Below are 17,500 nucleotides of genomic sequence, written 5' to 3'. Positions count from 1 at the left end.
TTACTTTCCTACTTCCTAAAATGTCTCTTTCTTTTCTATGTCTTTCAGATTGGAAGAGGGAATAGAAAGACTGCTTGTGAAAAGGGAGGAAGTATTGGCACTGTATTTCTAGCCTTCTCAATACAGCAAGTACTAGCATACTTGTAAAACTAAATTATCTCCTCAGCAGCATAACAATTGCAACATTTTAGTATGAAAATGCTTCTACAGTCTTGTATATAGTTACTGTAACTTGTTTATATTAAACAAGAATAGTTAAATCCTGCCTAAATATAAACCTCTTACAAGCAGCCAATTTTAACTGTAAAACTCAAAAGCTTTATTCAAAAGGTTATCTTTATTAACCACAAAGGAGAAACCAAACTTACACAGTAGCAGAACCCAGAATGCTTCTCTCGAGAAGTTGATGATAATGAAGACTCACCATAACAAAAGCAATTTCATTTTTCTCCTGAAAAGTTAATTAAAGTAGATGTATTTTCATCTGGAAACACTTTTTTTTCCCCCACAAAGTCCTTCTGAGCATTAAAATTCATAGATAAATGCTGCGGCTTATTACTCTGCCCTTTATTGTAATGTTAATAACGGCTTGCTTTAACACTTGGACTCCAACAACTGCTAGTGTCTTTTCACAAGAGCATAGAATATACGTTAAAGATTACAGCATTTGTATATTGGGGGAGAAGAGAGGGAAACTAGCTATATTAGGGCAAAAGTTATGAAAGAAAACCATGAATTGTACTCCTCTAGCCTCTACTTACCACTTTAAAATGGATACCTAAACAGAATTAAACAGGACTTAACCCCAGCTACTGAATAGCTAAGCATCAAGTTTATTTTCATATGTAAGGAATTATTTGCAAAGAGGGCTAACATCACTAAGGAATACAGAACTATTCAACAGAAATGGTAAATTTCAAAGTAAAACCTCAGGTGTCTTCACCAGATTACATACTCCTGGGAAAATGTTAAGACATAACTCTCTATTGGCCTAACATAGCTCAAAGAAAACATCAGAGCTCAGTGTGAGAGCTAAACACAGACAAAGGTGTCTATTTACTCCAAGAATACAGAATGCTAGGATTTCAGCTCTTTTTTTTTTTAAATGCATTTTTTAAGTCCTACATTTGCAAACACATAAGTCAATAGTAAAACTATTCACAGCCAGCAGTCTATCACTGTCCTGAAATGTGGGCAACTATTATTTTTATCTCTGGTTACCAGAGATATTTTTATTTCTGGGTTACCAGAAAATGACATCCTCTGTTTGAACTTTTGGGTTCTTAACTACTCCCAAAATTACTACTCCCAAATTTAGAGCTGCAAAATTACAGCTCTAAAAGATTTAACAATAGAGATTTATCAATCACAGTCTCTCGCTCTTTCTCTATCCAAATATCAGAAGGCCCACACAACCTCTCCTTGGTTGCCAAAACTACCAGCATCAACAGCTTCTGCTATGCAGCTGAGCTACGCGTAAAATGCCAAGACGTGTGGCATTTGCAATTCCTACACCCATCTACAGTTAACTGCCTACACAGAGAATAAGAATTGCTGTTCAGAAAAGCTCCTACAGTGAGGCACTTGATGCTTAACAACTGTGTGGAACTTGGTTATGATTGAACCATTTCCAGGTGCTGAAAGAGTTATCTTTCCAAGCATGGGAGGGGGGCAGTGCACTAGCAAGACTATAGGGCCAACAACCTAGTAAACTTCTGAAGACACAAAAGAAATTGTTCATTTATTGGAGCTCTTCACAGATTAAGACAACCTGAAACAGGCTTATCCAGGTCAGCCAGTCTCAATTTTTTTAGGAAATGGACTTTCACTCTTATCTTTAAGAAATATTCCTTCCATGGTTTTAAATGCCTCTGGCGATTGTGCACATTTGAGGTAGCACAATTCCAGCTGGAAATTAGACACAGCTTTGAGCAACTGTTCACAGGCTCCCTGAGGGAAGTTTCTTGCCAGTGTCAAGTAACACAGATCTACATCAGTAATATGGCTGAGGGAGGAAGAAAGGGATGCCACCTCTGAAATCAGACCAATAGCAGAACCCCTGAGATAGGCTTTCACAGCACCTAGCCCAATGTAACTTCAGACAGTCACCAAGGTCCCAGAATATTCTCTGCAGAGATACACATTCCTTTCGTGTACAAGTCTACTTCATATGTTGTGCACTGCTCTCTGAAGACATTCATCTCTACACACAGCCTACAGAGACTAACTGCTTAAATTAGACCCTCAATACCAAGAATTTAATCCCCCCAAAAGGGCATGATTTACAGCATTCCTACTGCTGGCACAGGATACGGCTACCTCTTGATGTAGATTAAAGCTAAGTTGCCTTGTGGGGACTCATCACTTTGAGTGATGTGGACAGGGCATGGCATGAATCAGGGGAAGAAGCACATCTCTCCTCCAACTATTCTATTTAAAATAACTCCAGGATATCAAACTTTGGCACGTGAAGACCGCAACATAAATAAAACTGAACACAGTATCTAATAGTGTATGATACATAACTGATCTTTTAATTAGAGGTGGATTTTTTTTAAAAGTATAGACAGTTCTTTAGAATACAATAAATCATCAACTAGCTGTCCCTACCTGCATTTTGTTGTTACTAGGTTAGATAAGATCTTCCAAAATCCAAAGGAAAAAAAAAAAAAAGAAGATTAAAAAACCCTCAAAATGTCCCCAAATGCCAAACTACAAGGCAAAAAAATACGTTCCTTCAAGTCATAATAAAATACTGAAACAAAATGTAATGTTATCTTACCTTCCAAATTCCTATTAAGAGTCCTGGATTCACACTGAAGAGCTGAACAAGGCCATCAGCACCAACCGCTACACTGCTTTCAGTCAGGTTAGCAAGATGGTATTCAGCAATTAAGGAAAGTCGTCGAGGTCTTTGAACAGAACATAAATGTAACAAAAAGGTTATGTCTCCTTATTTATGTTACAGTTCAGCCCAATTTCATTTTTAACTCTGAAATCTGACCAACAGCATGCAATGGAAATAGTTTCAGCATGCACAGTCATAAACTATATGTTTGAACGACTACAGTGTATTAGCAGGATCTCAATCCCTAACAAGAAAAGAAACAAAAACACCAAAAGAAGTTTTACTATACTCTTAAGAATGAAGAAAAACTTATGTGCTTGCCCAGTTTTTCAAAATACCCACAGAATTACTTCACCATTTGTTTTTAATACTATAATGGTACTAAATGGAATCACTGACATTTTGTCAGTATGAAGCAAGTTGCTAATGCAAATTCTTCCTCCACAGAAGCAAAATCCAAAGGAAAGGATCAAACTGTACATAAAATAAATTAAAAGCTTCTGTTAGAGCAAGCTTTTCTTTTTAAGTAATTTTTTCTACCTGTAATTAAAGATATTTTACATATCTTTATATGTCTTCATTTCATATACAATCCATAACACCCTTTAACTAAAGTTCAGACTTCACAGATTGTTATTAACTAATAATGCACTAACAAAAAAGACCAGAAAGCAGAGTCTGTGTTACCTATTCAGAATGGAGAGAGAAGTCTTTCTAAAACCCTTTGCAGACTTGGGCTCTTATTATATTCAAAACAGTTCCTAGATTTACCATTAGAATCACTGTAGTATCACCTACCACACACTGCTGGGAAGACAGCAACCAAGAGGAATATCATCACATTACTTTAAACTGTAATATTTGCAGCAGTGACAGGACATCACAGAATCACAGGCAGAATGTTGAGGTGTTGGAATGGTCCTTAAAGATCATTTAGTCTCAAGCCCTCTGCCATGGGCAAGGACACCTCCCACTAGACCAGGTCACTCAAGGCCTTATTCAGCCTGGCTTTGAACACTGCCAGGGTTGGGGCATCCAACCCTGGGCAATCTCTTCCAGTGTCTCACCACCCTCACAGTAAAGAATTTCTTCCTAATCAACATCAACACTTCCCATCTCTAAGTCAATCAGGCTCATATCAATACAGGAACATTCCCGAAGTCCCTGCAACAGCTCCTTATAGTCTTAACACTGACATTCTGATATTGGTGAAACCATTATATTCATGTATATTCACAAGCTCCAAAAACTTATTCTGTGAAATAAATACACCAACTGCCTGCAAGTTTTCTTTTACTATTTTCTACCTATGAATCATCATATTGGTAAATCAACTATATTTCCCACATAATTTGACTGCAAGACTTGTTCAGCTGACTTTATACAAAAGGCTTCTCTTGATTTATTTATTTCTTAAGCAAATACTTTGCTTCTGCTTGAGGCACCAGGTTTTTTTGTAGGTGAACAATTCTCTCTTTTCAGAACTCATATGGCTAAGAACTTTGTGTAAGAAGCACGTAGCTTATACTGCACATACAACACACACAGACCCAAACATGTGCAAAACTCCTTGACAGCAAGCAAATTTCTCAAATAGACACTTTTCATTTAAATATCTTTTCTCAGAATATAATTTCAGAAAAGCATTGTACAGCTTAAGCTACAAAATAACAGATAAGATGTGGACTGCTTTTTCAAATGCATGTACTTAGATTGTACTCACAGTTACACATCAAATTCCCTAAATTCACATACCTATCACATGGAAAATAAATCTTAACAACATATATTACCTGACTGTAGCCATATAAATATTGACGAACTATTCCAAGCTAAACATCTCACATTAAATTCTCCTAGATTTACATGTTTCTTTCACACCCATTTGTATCTATGCCTTAGATTCAGCTTTCCAAGGCAGGAGCTATCAGTCTGTATATCACATGCCAGTAGCTACATTAACCTATGAATTAATGTCATAGCTTGTTAGATTATACTGTTTCTTGTTAAAAAGCTCTACTAATGAAGAGAAGAACATAGGCTTTGGAAGAAACGCTACAGACAGGCTTTCTAACAAAGAACTAACTTGTTGAGCCAAACCAAGGTCAGATAGCTCCTACAAATATGTTATCAATCAGTTACACCAAAAAACACCTCAAAAATCCTATGTTAAAACTCACCCATTCTTGTTGGGAGGCATGTTTAGGTCAAGAAGCAATGGTGTAACTCCAAATAGTTTTAGGGTTGACACGACGTCTAAGCACGGCCAGTTTGTACTATACCAAAGTATGGTAACAGATGTGTGCTTAAATGACAGGTTCGCCTTCTCCATTACATGTTCTTTTCCATTTTTGTCCTTTAGAACAATTATCCAACTCAAGCCAGAGAGTCTTATTTAGGAATTGAGAGGGGAGAGGGATATTAAAAAAAAAAAAAAAATAAAAAAAAATCGCAAAACTTAAACTACGCTTGCAAGAGAATTTTCAAATTTCTACTAGCTGCTACTTATGTTTCTCAGGTTCAGTCATTTATAGGCTATCATATCTTCTCATTATGATACTCATGTTATAACTCTATTTCCATACCCCCTCCCCAGCATTTCCAAAGCCATTAATATTGTGTACACTGTTCTTGAGTAAACCACTTCTGTGACAAGGAATTGCTTACTTCATAGCTACTTTGTTTTTACATGGAAGACCTGTATAAGGATCTAGAGGTTTAGCAAGTTGCATTATTCTTGTTTTGACAGCAGCTGTTTGTTTCAAGATGTATTCTTTTTTCCAGTACCCAGGCTTTTTATCATGTAGAGCAGCACAGCCCAAGGGAACAGCTTCTGTTTGTTCAGACTTCATTTTCCAAATTGTCCTTTTTGGCTGCAAACAACTGGAATAGATTTTCAGCCAAATTCCACTGAAAATAAAAATAGAATAAAGAGGAAAACCACATAAATTTCAAGAATAGTCAATTTTTTGTACTCACATTTCAGCTATGCTTGAGCATAATGTTAGCAGAAAAATATGAAGTCCCAGATTATTAGCAAACCACATTTGATCTAAATCTAAGTTTCTAGACGAGCAGTAACTGGAGCCTCCTAGCTATGAGTTAAGAAAATACAAGGGCACGGTTGCACATTTTTCCCCATTTTGACCTTCCGAAAGCCCACGGAAGGTCAGTTTCCCTGGTGCAAACATGAAGGCTCAGGAATCCAAGGATGCTAGATGTCAGCATTTCTCATGGGCTTACTAGGCTATCTAAAAGGCTGTGGAATCCCAGAACATATTTCTTGTTCTAGATTATACATACCAAATGAAATCCAATTAAAACTTTCTGCTCTACCATGGGGAGGGGGGGGAAAAAAAAGTTATTCAGTTAAGTCTTACGATACTTCAATCAGGTTGATAAACATCTCAATTACATACACAGAAAATGTTTGACTAGTGCTCTAGAAAGTAGACTAATTGGATATTGAGAACTTCCCACTGTTTTATATCTCTCAATAGCACACCAGAGCATGTGGTTTTTAAAAAGCCTTCTTTCCCCTTATGCTGCTACTTCCTTCACAGATAGTCACTGAGCAGATTTAAAAATAAAATGATAACACAAACAACAACAAAACAAACAGATCTGAGATAAAGCTATCATAAGGAAACTATGAAAAGGTAAGTCTTGTCTGTTTTCCTGAAAATATGGGATCCAGGACAAAGCTCAGACTCAGCAAGTGAAGTGAGAACTGATAAGGGTTAAGCAGTTACTTTTGAAAATTCCTCCCCAAAACGATGCATCCTCCTCACACAAAATCAGCTAGTGGAAAAAGTGGTTTAACAACTCTTACTCAACAAAGATAACCTGTACTCCTCAAGTTTCTCACACAACTGAAAGTGGGGTGGAGGAGGACAGTTAGAATCACCTATGTTTGGTGGTACCAGTGTCACTTCAATCCCTTCTGCATTCTCTTTGGAAAACCTGACAGAAGACATGACCTTCTGAAGACAAAGAAACATGTGACAGGAATAATGGCTTCAGCTCTTCCATGTAAGGAAAACTATGAGGTCACATTTCCGCCCCTCATATCCCAGTATCTCTAGAACAGTTCATGGAATATTGAGTACAAGAAGTTACAAGAATTTAAACAACAATCTGTGAATAAAGGTTTCCAATAAGTTTTCTAATTCTGAAGTATTAGACACACAGTTTACATAACTGCACTAAAGAAAATTAATAGCAAGAGAAACAAATTCTCAAGAGACATTTTCTACATTTATCAGCAAGATTACCTTTACCAGCCCTCACTTATCCCCAGGCAAACTTACATTAATGTGGTTTGTAATGCATTTTCCCTCTCCTTGAAGCATTAAAGCATTCAAGGACTGAATCCATCCCACACTGCCTCCTACCCATCAAAACCATTCTCAATTCATCAGCTGCTAAGAATAAGCCCCTACATGCTGAGAGTCAGGCTCTGGTTATTGATGCAAACATACTAAGGAATTTTGAAAAAACCTTCCAGCCTGCTGCTGTACAGATATATACAGAATGCTCCACTGTCATTTTTTGAGACAAAGCTGTTTAAAACACACAGACCAATGAGCTTCCATGACTGGTAAAGGTGGGTTCACAGTCAACATGACCATCTGACTTTCGCTTCTACGAAATCGGGGCAGGGGAACATAAAGAACAATTCCACAAGTAAAACAAAGATTTAAGATACTTCTATTTTAAGACCAGAAAAAGCAACCAGGTTATTATATAGTAAAAAACATTTCTGATAGAGGGAGAAAATTTTTATTTAATTCCAAAGCAGTTTAGAATTGTGGGGTAATGAAAACCGAGGAGAGATGTCCTTGACATATCATCATCAGGGGAAACTGAGCTGTGTATCATCTCACTGGTCTTAATCAGTCTAAATAGCCCAGTAAGATGTCCTTATAACATTCTCCTGTTAACTAGAAACCCCTTTCCAAGACAGACATACTTTCTTTCATGGGGAGAGATACTCCACATCTGACTGCATGATGCTGGAAAGACAGAGCTTAGTAGTAGGCATTTCCTGCATTTTGAAGGTTCAGGCTCAGGCAATATAGGTGACAAAAGACAGATTTGTCACCAATATCTAGCAGACTTGTCCTCACTTGCAGCTACATGTTGCTTCTTCCTTTTCCAAATAAGCCTTGTGCAAGCAGATGAGAAATCAGTTCAAGAAGCTCTAAAATTCAATTAGGGCAGGGAGGCAGAGGAGAAAAAGAAGGACTTGGAATTACAAGTGTTTAGGAAAGTATCACTGCCCCTTCATCCTCAACTTCTGAAGAAGTCAGGGCAGATAAATCTAAAAGGTATCCAACCGGGAAGTACAGGTTTGCCTCTTTCACAGCAGAATACATGCACTTTTTGCCTCAAAATGTGAACTTAATCTCAAGGCCTCTTATTGGATGTTACTACAAGCCAAACAAAGCTCTTACTGCTAATTCAAACGCCAGAATCAGACACAGTTCATCATCAATCATCACCTGACCACAAGAGCAAAAAGATTCTTCCCCCATGCTCTGGCTTCTCACTTCCTCTTACACATGCACAATCTGCAGGTGATGAAAATCTGCAGGCTTTCAGACAGACCATCTATGTGAGCTTCCCACAAGGCATGACAAGAAGGCTGGAAAAACAACATATGGGGCAAGGAGAGTGCAGAAAGGGGGTTCAGAAACATTAACTTTTCTTGAACAGTTATACTGGAAGTCATCAATGCCAAGGAACTGTTCAAGCACAGACATAATTTGAAGAGCCCAAAGACAAAGCACTGCATTAGGCAGCACAGACACATCATAACAAAAAACTGATGGTCCTGTTGCACAAAGGACAGCACTCTGTACATCCAGGACAGAAGAAAAAACCTAAAATAGATACTCTGCCTAAAACACAAGATCAGATTTGTCAGAGAAATATGCAGGGACTTCAATTAAAACTTCTGGTAATTCAGAACAAGATTTGAGGTCTGAAGAAGGTTCATGAAAATCCAGCAGGAAAATGACCTGGTCCCACTGAACCAGTCAATCTCCCAGATAAAGGAAGCAGCTCTTCCCCAAACCCCATTTGTGCACATACAGTAATCTCTGTCGAGATCAGAAAATGGAAACAGACATTGTTGAGATGGAGACAGATGAATCATCCTTCCCTGTAGAGCCACAATGGTTTTATCCTATCTTACTATCTTGAAGTGGAAAACACATACTAAGATACATAATTTGTCAACTATGCAATTTTTATCCACGCTTACCTGCTGACAGCTTCAAAACATAAATCTGGATTACAGTCTTCCCTTTAGATTAATCAGTTCTAAAGGTGTCAATGCCAATGTAAACCAATTCACTGCACAAGTTTCAGCAAATAAGGGAGAAATGGATTCATATCAGACACAGCAACTTCCTATACAGGAAGACATTTTCTCACTCAAACAACACTAATGCAGCAGAATCCTAGAAAAAAAAGGATACCCAGACATCCCAATTATCATGTACCAACTCAGGTCTCTCCTCTCTATCCTTTCACAAAATTATCATGATACTGGTAGGAGCCATTTGTGAACTCTGTATAAGCAATCGCTTACAAAAAAATGTGTTGGTATTTATGTTCGTCTCTTTGTTTTCATGTAGAAGTCACCAAAATTTGACAGAAAGAGCAACAGATAAAACCTACTAATGGATCATTTGATTAAATTAATCCCTTTGCAAAAACCTGATGAAAGACCTAATAAGTAGGACTTTAAAATGATGAAAGCCACTGGTTACACATCACTAAGGACTGCCCAGTTCAAAAAGCTTGTGCAGGTGCATGTGAATATAAACAAATACATGCAAATTTTACAACAAAACAAATGCAAATAGCAACATTTCAAAGCACTGTATTTAGTTTTCACTTCATAACTCCCATTAAACAACAGGGTTTGCACAGCTAGAATTCCATATAATACATTGTACTGCAGGCTATGAAGTATATTTGCAGCAGAGTAATTGCTCATAGGTTCATGCACCAGTGCTCTGGCATCAGAGAAACTAAATTAAAAAGACTCATAACTCAGGTAACTCAACAGCTGCCTGACTGAGACCAGCCCCTATACCCTCCCTCTTCCTTACTTGTCATTAGCCAGATCATAGAAGAGTTTATTCACACAACCGACAGACAACAGGGACACAGCATCCAAATACGAAAATATCTTCAGCAGCATTTCTGATGGCATGCTGGAAAACAGGAGAAAGAAGAACACTGTTAGACTTGTCTGCAAATTCCAGAAATTACACAGGCAAATAATTTTAAATTCAAACCAGAGCAAAACAAAAGAGGTGGAAACTATCAGCTTGTAAAAACACAAATCAAAAATCATCTGAAGAGTTAACCCAGAGTTTGGGTTCTGATTTCACTCTCTTATATATGGCATTTGTGTAAAACAATTCATCACAACTTTTTGAAATGGCACAGAACAATTACATGAAAAGTTATTGGTTTGCATTTTCACTAACTTTATTAACTTTAACCCAGTTTGACATGACACTACCTCATTCAATCTCAGTTTCTTACTGCTTGTACAGCAATTTTAACATTTAGTCCATAACCACCAGTATTTGCCAAAGCTGCAGATATGTCTCCTCCTGACCGTGGCATCAGCTCTCAGGATGCAACAGGACAGAAATGTCCTAGTCAAACAGTAAGATCATGCTCTACTTCATCATAATCTTCAAACAGCATGTGCTCAGAGCTCTCATGCAGTTTTCACCAGAAAAACATGAACTTTCACGTAACAGCCAAGTGGCATCTTGAGATCATTAAGGTTTCTGTGCATCTGGAAGGCTGCCTGAAATGCAAGTGGCAGTCTAAGCACGATAAGCTCAAGATACCCTGGAGATAAGCCACCATGATTTTATCATTAACAGACAGAAACCTCATACCCTTCAAGTAGCACCTCATAACTGCACAGAATTTAAAATACATGCATTTTATACTCTAATTTTTTGGACCACAGAGTATGGTCACATCAAAATCACCACTGAAAATACAAGGTGCTGTGAAAGTCAGTGCCCCAGGTGTGCCTCATCCTTTTACTACTGTGTCATTTACAACAGTTGTTGATTTATAATACTTTATTCCAAAAGCACAGGGCTGTCAAGGATAGCACGATAATGCCAATACTCCAATGTTTGTATTAAACCTCAGAATCTTAGCTGTAATAACATTGAGGCAATGTGCCAAAACTTGCAACATGCCAAACTTTGCACGGTTATTATGCAAAATAACCCATAAACTGAAAGCCCAAAGTAGTGCATTTTTTCCAGAAAGAATTTAGAAGTGATCCCTTAAAAATATGCAAATTGAATAATACACTTGATCAAGAATTCTCAACAGCAGTTTTCACAACCATATTATTCTTTCTTTGAAAGAAGCTGAAAGGATTTTTTTTCCTTTTTTCTCTCATCTTTCACACCAGACTAACAGCATAAAGGTATTGAACTGGCCATCCAATGCAAAACAGAGAAATCTTACACAGGAAGCTACCAAATGAATAAAAGAAGGAAAATTAATTAATCTTTCAGGTAACATACTCTTAGATGGGGTTCTTTGTAAAAATGTAACTAATTTTCAAAAAGAAAATTCAGGATTATATTGAAAGTGCCCTTTCGTTGTTAAACAGGAAGGGAAACATTTACCTTTCAGCAAATATGCAAGTCCCTTATTCCTCCCCCCTCATCCCACTCCACTATCCTCAGCCTCTCTATACAAAATAAAAACCAAGAATCAAGAGAAAAATACAAAGTTTAATTCCAAATTGGCTTTTATTGAAGTAATAAAACAACAATTTTTATTCTCAAAGAACAACACTGCCCATGACATGCAAATGAGTTGCTGAAGGCTTCACATGACTTGGAAAAGCTACATATTTCATATGAACTTAGAAAAGGAGGCAAAGGACAATCATGACAGTAAACATCAGAAGGTGAATACAGGATCACGAAGCAGGCCAGGAAAGCAAATCTTTTCAACTCGGAACATTTGACATAGAAATCTTCAAAATATGAACCTAATTACTGTAAGCAGTCAAAAGACGGTTTAGAGTCTGCAAGGGGTCTTCCGCTCTTACTCCTAAAGACATACTCACCTCTCAATGCACACCCTTGGTTTCTGTTTTAGAGCAGGCGTCAAATACAGACTTTTAATTCCAGCATTTACAGTTTCAGAACATTCCCCAGGCCTGGCAGCAAATGTCCTTAGCCTATTTCTAAGAAAGAAAAGCCATTAGGAGTCACATCTTCAAAAAATGAAGAAATATGCATATTGCGCACACCTAGACACAACATTTCAATCAAGGCAGGATTCAGGGAATATGTCACATGGCAACTCATAATATCTGCTCACAGATTTGAACAATTATCACCATGTTAAAATACCTGACACCAGGAAGATGTCAGATTTAAACTCACAGCTGTCTCTCCTGTGATTAATCTCTCACAGTAGTCAGAAGGGAGTAGTGTCACTCCACCAAACCAGTTTGAACCCAGTACAGATTTATTAGGGTTATACAGCTGCATCACTGTGGTCACCACAACCAAGCCCCACAGAGGTCTCTGCAGTGAGTCGAACTCACTGATTAATCTTCTGTTTTGCAACATTACTCCAGAGACATTTTTGAGCCATCCAACTTAGCTAAGCTATTCAAAGATACCAAATAAAACAATGCCTTGAACCTTTCTCGAAAACTTCTGAGGTTCAAAATTATTTCCTTGAACATACAACAGAACCATATTTGAAACAAAGTTAGTCTCATTTCAGACTTTCTCCTGCTAAAGTATTCACAAATTTGAGAGATAAGTGGTAGTTCAACAGGCAAGACGGGTATCAGTGTTTTTACAGTTCATTAGCACATCACAATTTGGACAGAAATTACTTTCTTTTATTCAAGAAAGCAAATATGCATAATTTTTTCACAAGTAAATTCTTAAAATCCAACTGACCACATATTTTTCCAAGTTTTCTGATAGCAAGGACTTTCTAAGCTGTAATTATAAATACTACCATTAAACCACATAGAAATATTGAGATTGAAACTCTATCTTAATGAAATCCTTGCACTTCATACCCACTAATGCCACCAAGCAGGCAGAGTTCCTCATTCACTGCATTTGTAATGTTTTAAATTCCCAGATGACTTTACACCATGTTGTCAAACAAGCTCTGGGTTTCTAGGCAACCAATCGATATTGGGGAAAAAAATTTTGAAGTATATGGGCACCATGTACATTTAACACATGTTGTTCCTGATTTAGGATTGGTTTATGCTCAAAGAAAAATAAAAATAGAAAGCAAAGAACAACTCTGCTCTACACTGTCAACTGGGCTATGTTAAAAAAAAAAAAAAATCCAAGACGTTTTACTGAGAATTGTTATAACACAAAAAGACATGCATATTTTAGCTTGGGTGCCAATTACTAACAGACTAACTAAACTAACTACTATAAAGAAATAAGCAGGTAACAAATACGACCTGGAGGTCAAGCAAATGTTTTACCCAGGTATCAGGATCAAGAAGCACACTTAGATGATAAGGCACTAACAAACTTCATTTTTAAAGAACCATTAAAGGGATTTCGGGACAAAAGTCGTGTTCAACAGCAGCAGAGCTATCACTTCTGTATGTTCCAGGACAGGATAGCCAAAGTTATTCTGCCCTGAATCCCTGCTGAAAGCATGGAGATAACTAGTTTAGGTATACTCTACAGAGACATAACTTCATAAACTCCAGGTACAGGAGTAATTTAGATAAGAAGCTGGGTCCTGGATTTTAAAATGCACTTTATCTTCTACAAGCATAACCTGCATTGCCTGTATTCAATCCTTCCTGCTCATTTTAACCACTCCTTGCATCCCTCTCTTCTTCACCTCAGGAAGGAATATTTGAGGTAAGAGAAATGTTGCCTACACATGCCTTGAAAACTTCAATGTAATATATACCCCTTTTGTAAGCTTCAATTAAAAAAAAAGTGCTGAACTTTCGCATCTTCCAAAACAAAAATACTCTTAAAGTGTGAACAACAGCAAATCCAATCCATAAACTATTTTTCAAGTACTGCGCGTGCTTAGATTTTAAATTAGTATTGACAAAATACTTTTACGCCACATTGACAGAGCTTGGGCAGATAAGCACAAGTCAATGACAGCTGTTATGTCTCCTCTTTAGAGACTTCAAGAACAGTGGAGATGCTCTTACTCAGAGGCACAATAACTTCAACTGCTTTTTCATTAGCTTTCAACTTGTGGGACTCAGTTTTGTACCAGTATTTTCACTTTCATACCCTATAGTACTTGCAATGTGATTTGGTTTTTTGATGGTCAGCAAACAAGTCTCTTTCAAGTAATGTATTTCAAATAACGTATATTAAAAGTACTGAAAGAAACGTGTCTCCTGTTCCAAATTTTAAAGCATACCTGGGGATAAGCAGAAATTAGAGTAATGCTTTGATTTTTTTTTTTCATCTAACAAATCCGAAGTCTTTTTACAAGGTGGATATTATCCCACTCCATTTACAGATTAAAAAGAAAAAAAAAATGGGGAATAAAACCGCGTACATAACCACAGCTCTTGCCGTGACAATTTCAGAGCTAGAAACCAGAGCCGTGGGACAGGTGGAAGGGGCTTCTCAGAGGAGCAATGGGTGTTGAGGGAAAAACAACAAACCACTCTGGCCAGGCAAGGAAGGTGAAGGAGGCCAAGCAGGCAGCCCTGGGCCGGCAGAGCCCCGCTCGACGCGCCCCTCGTTACCTGCCCCGGCCCGTCGCCATGGCCGCTGAGCCGCCCCAAAACGTCGGCTTCGCGCCGCCAGCAGGGAGGGAAGGAGGGAGGGATGGAGGGAGGGATGGTAAGAGCGCCGCTGTCTCCTCCCACGAGACGCCGCGGGGCGGGACGGCGCTAGCCCGAAGAAGGCGGAGCCCGGGAGCGCGGCCTCGGGGGAGGCGGAAAGCATTAAAGCCCGGGGCAGGCGCAGCGCCTGCTGCTATGTCGCCGCCCCCCCCCCCCCCCACGCCCCACGGTGAGCTCCGCGCCAGTCCTGGGAAGCCGGAGCACGGTGTTCTCGGCGATCGGAATCACAGAATCAATGGATTCCAACCTATGACCAAACACCACCATGTCAACTAGACCATGGCACTAAGTGCAACATCCAGTCTTTTCTTGAAGACTTGCAGGGACGGTGACTCCACCGCCTCCCTGCGTAGCCCATTTCAATGTCTAATCATCCTTTCTGTGAAGAAATTCTTCCTCATGTCCAACCTAAACGTCCACTTGCACGGCTGGAGATTATGTCCTCTTGTCCTATCACTGGTTGCCTGTGGAGGAAGAGGCCAACCCCACCTGGCCACAACCTCCTGTCAGGTAGTTGTGGAGAGCAATAAGGTTCCCCTGAGCCTCCTCCAGACTAAACTACCCAGCTCCCTCAGCCGCTCCTCATAGAGCATGTGCTCCAGACCCTTCACCAGCTCTGTTGCCCTTCTCTGGACACAATCCAGCACCTCAATGTCCTTCCTGAACTGGGGGGCCCAGAACTGGACACAGTAACTCGACGTGAGCCTCATCGGTGCCAACTACAGAGGGGGAAAATCATTTCCCTAGTCCTATTTCTGATTCAAGCCAGGATGGTATTGGCTTTTTTCACCACATGGCACACTGCTGGCTCTTTTCAGTCGCCTGACTAGCAACCCCAAATCATTTTCCGCTGGGCCGCTTTCCAGCCACCCTGCCCTCAGCCTCCAGCCCTGCCTGGGGTCGTTGTGGCCCGGGCACTTGTTGTAGGACCCGGCACTTGGTCTTGTTGAACGACATAACGTTGGTCTCTTCCGGTCTCCATTCGTGCAAACGTCAACTGCAGCGCTTTTACACACCTGTGTGTGCCAGACCAAGAAAAACATACATAAAAAGAACGCTGCGAGCAGCCTCCCCGAGCCCCCTTAAGCGAGACGGCGGCTCCCCCCACAAACGCGGTTGTGCTGTGGCTGCGGCGGCGCTGGGCATGGCGGGCGCTGTAGTGACCTCGCTGGGAGCCGCTCCCGGCGGCGGGCGGGAGAGGGAGCCCGCCCAAACTACCGCTCCCAGGGCTCGCCGCTGCCGCTCGCCGTCCCAAACATTTCCGCCGGGGCAATGGCGAAGGGCAGCCGTCGGCGGTAAAGGCTCAGTGGGGCTCCCGACCTGCTGCTCGGGGCGGGAGGCTGCCCTGGCTCTTCCCCGAGGGTCCCCCGGGAGAGCGTGGCGAGCGGCAGGAACTTTCCTTTCGGCTCGGCTGCCCCCACCGTACCGCCGTGAAGCCGGCGGGGAGCCGTGCCCGGGATGCTGCCCGCCTCCCTCGGGCGGACATGCCTGGGGAGGTGGCTGCTCGCCCCCCGCGGATGGGCGCTGCTGGGGACGGGGACCGGGGCGGGGACGGGAACCGGGTCCTGTCTGAGGTGGCGGCACCAGTCGCCGCTGCTGCTCCGGCCCGCCCGGCAGAGTATCGGGACGCAGGCGGGAGGGTTGAGAGCTGAAAAACCTGGCGAAAATAGCAAAGATGTGTCCGTGCAAAGGGCGCGGAACGAGGAAACGCTGCTGTCGGCTGCTCAGAAAGGTAAGGCGAGCGGCAGTCACAGTGAGGAGGATGCTGTGCGCTGCTCAGAGAGGCTGTTGCGGAGACGAGTTCGTGCTGCAGCTCTGGTTTTGTAGTCCCAAAATACAAGTATTTGAAAAAAACCCACAACACATCGAATCTCTGAAAACTACCAAGCCGGTTTCTTTTCACAGCGTACTGTTTGAGCAGGTGGTACCTTTCAGTGTATGGATAGCGCAACCAGAACAAACTGTGGCTTCTTCCAAACAGCCTGTTGATTGAGTGTTCAGATCACCTCAGGGACATGCAGCCTGTCTCACGGCTGCTGAAACAAGTTCACCTCCAGCAAAAATGTTGAAGCTCTGTCTGTGATACTAGTTTCTTTATGAGGTTGCTGTCAAAGCTGTATGTGTGATACTAGTTTCTTTATCGGACTGCCGTCACTTTGGGTGGTGTCATTCACTTCAGTGAAAAGTGATTACTACATAATTAGAAATTCTAAGTGCTTTGAAATGGTTTATGAAAAATGCCTTCATCTGAGTAGGAGACTGCAGGAGAAATGACTATTAAAGTTTCCTCAGTAACTTGTGCTTAACTGAAAGGCACACTTTATCACTTTAAAAGATTAGTAATCTCTTTTCAAGTTCTCAAAAAATATTTTGAAACAGAGAATCTCTTGTGACTTTTTTTGGAGTGTATACTAACAATTTTACTAATACTTTAGATCAAACCTGATAGATAAAAACTAATCCGATAAACAGTAGTTAAAGATGTTAATAAATAAAACACATATTTTGGTCTAATATTCCTCCTTTTTATTGTTCTCTTGATTAGTAATTAATAAAATCAGTTATTTTCAGTGTATGCAATTTATAAGCTTTTGTATTTTTACTTTTCCCATTCTGTGCATAAGAATTGCAATGATTTTGGGTTTAGGTGCTAAATACCTCATTAGTTCTTCAAAAATGTAGCTCTCACGTACCCAAAAAGATAGCAGGTAAGTGCTTTTTTTGGATCTTGAAATCATCTAGTAGGAAAAGAGAAA

At 40.2% G+C, this 17,500-nt stretch overlaps 2 protein-coding genes across 12 annotated transcripts in view; one reads left to right on the top strand and one right to left on the bottom strand.

The window, feature by feature from the left end:
- The window catches only part of FBXO15 (F-box protein 15), a 38,505-nt gene that overhangs the window by 11,293 nt on the left and 9,712 nt on the right, over positions 1–17,500 (bottom strand). The window contains exons 1-7 of one of the 10 annotated variants that reach the window (XM_017819477.1): positions 15,790–15,898; positions 11,988–12,107; positions 9,973–10,077; positions 5,516–5,758; positions 5,029–5,238; positions 2,783–2,912; positions 369–451 (exon numbers count right to left, since the gene is read on the bottom strand). In XM_017819477.1, the coding sequence (XP_017674966.1) occupies positions 369–451; positions 2,783–2,912; positions 5,029–5,238; positions 5,516–5,758; positions 9,973–10,077; positions 11,988–12,107; positions 15,790–15,890 (992 nt within the window). In that variant the 5' untranslated portion in view covers positions 15,891–15,898. The other 9 variants (XM_017819485.1, XM_017819486.1, XM_017819487.1 and 6 more) reach the window with 9 other exon arrangements.
- Positions 16,000–17,500, top strand: part of TIMM21 (translocase of inner mitochondrial membrane 21) — a 5,965-nt gene continuing 4,464 nt past the window's right edge. Inside the window, exon 1 of one of the 2 annotated variants that reach the window (XM_017819489.1) lies at positions 16,000–16,476. In XM_017819489.1, the coding sequence (XP_017674978.1) occupies positions 16,203–16,476 (274 nt within the window). In that variant the 5' untranslated portion in view covers positions 16,000–16,202. The remainder of the gene's footprint in view (positions 16,477–17,500) is intronic. The other variant, XM_017819488.1, reaches the window with a different exon arrangement.

The sequence above is a fragment of the Lepidothrix coronata genome, unplaced genomic scaffold, assembly GCF_001604755.1.
Source record: "Lepidothrix coronata isolate B3197 unplaced genomic scaffold, Lepidothrix_coronata-1.0 Scaffold75, whole genome shotgun sequence".
Classification (NCBI taxonomy): Eukaryota; Metazoa; Chordata; class Aves; order Passeriformes; family Pipridae; genus Lepidothrix; species Lepidothrix coronata.
This window is presented reverse-complemented; position numbering and strand designations above follow the sequence as displayed.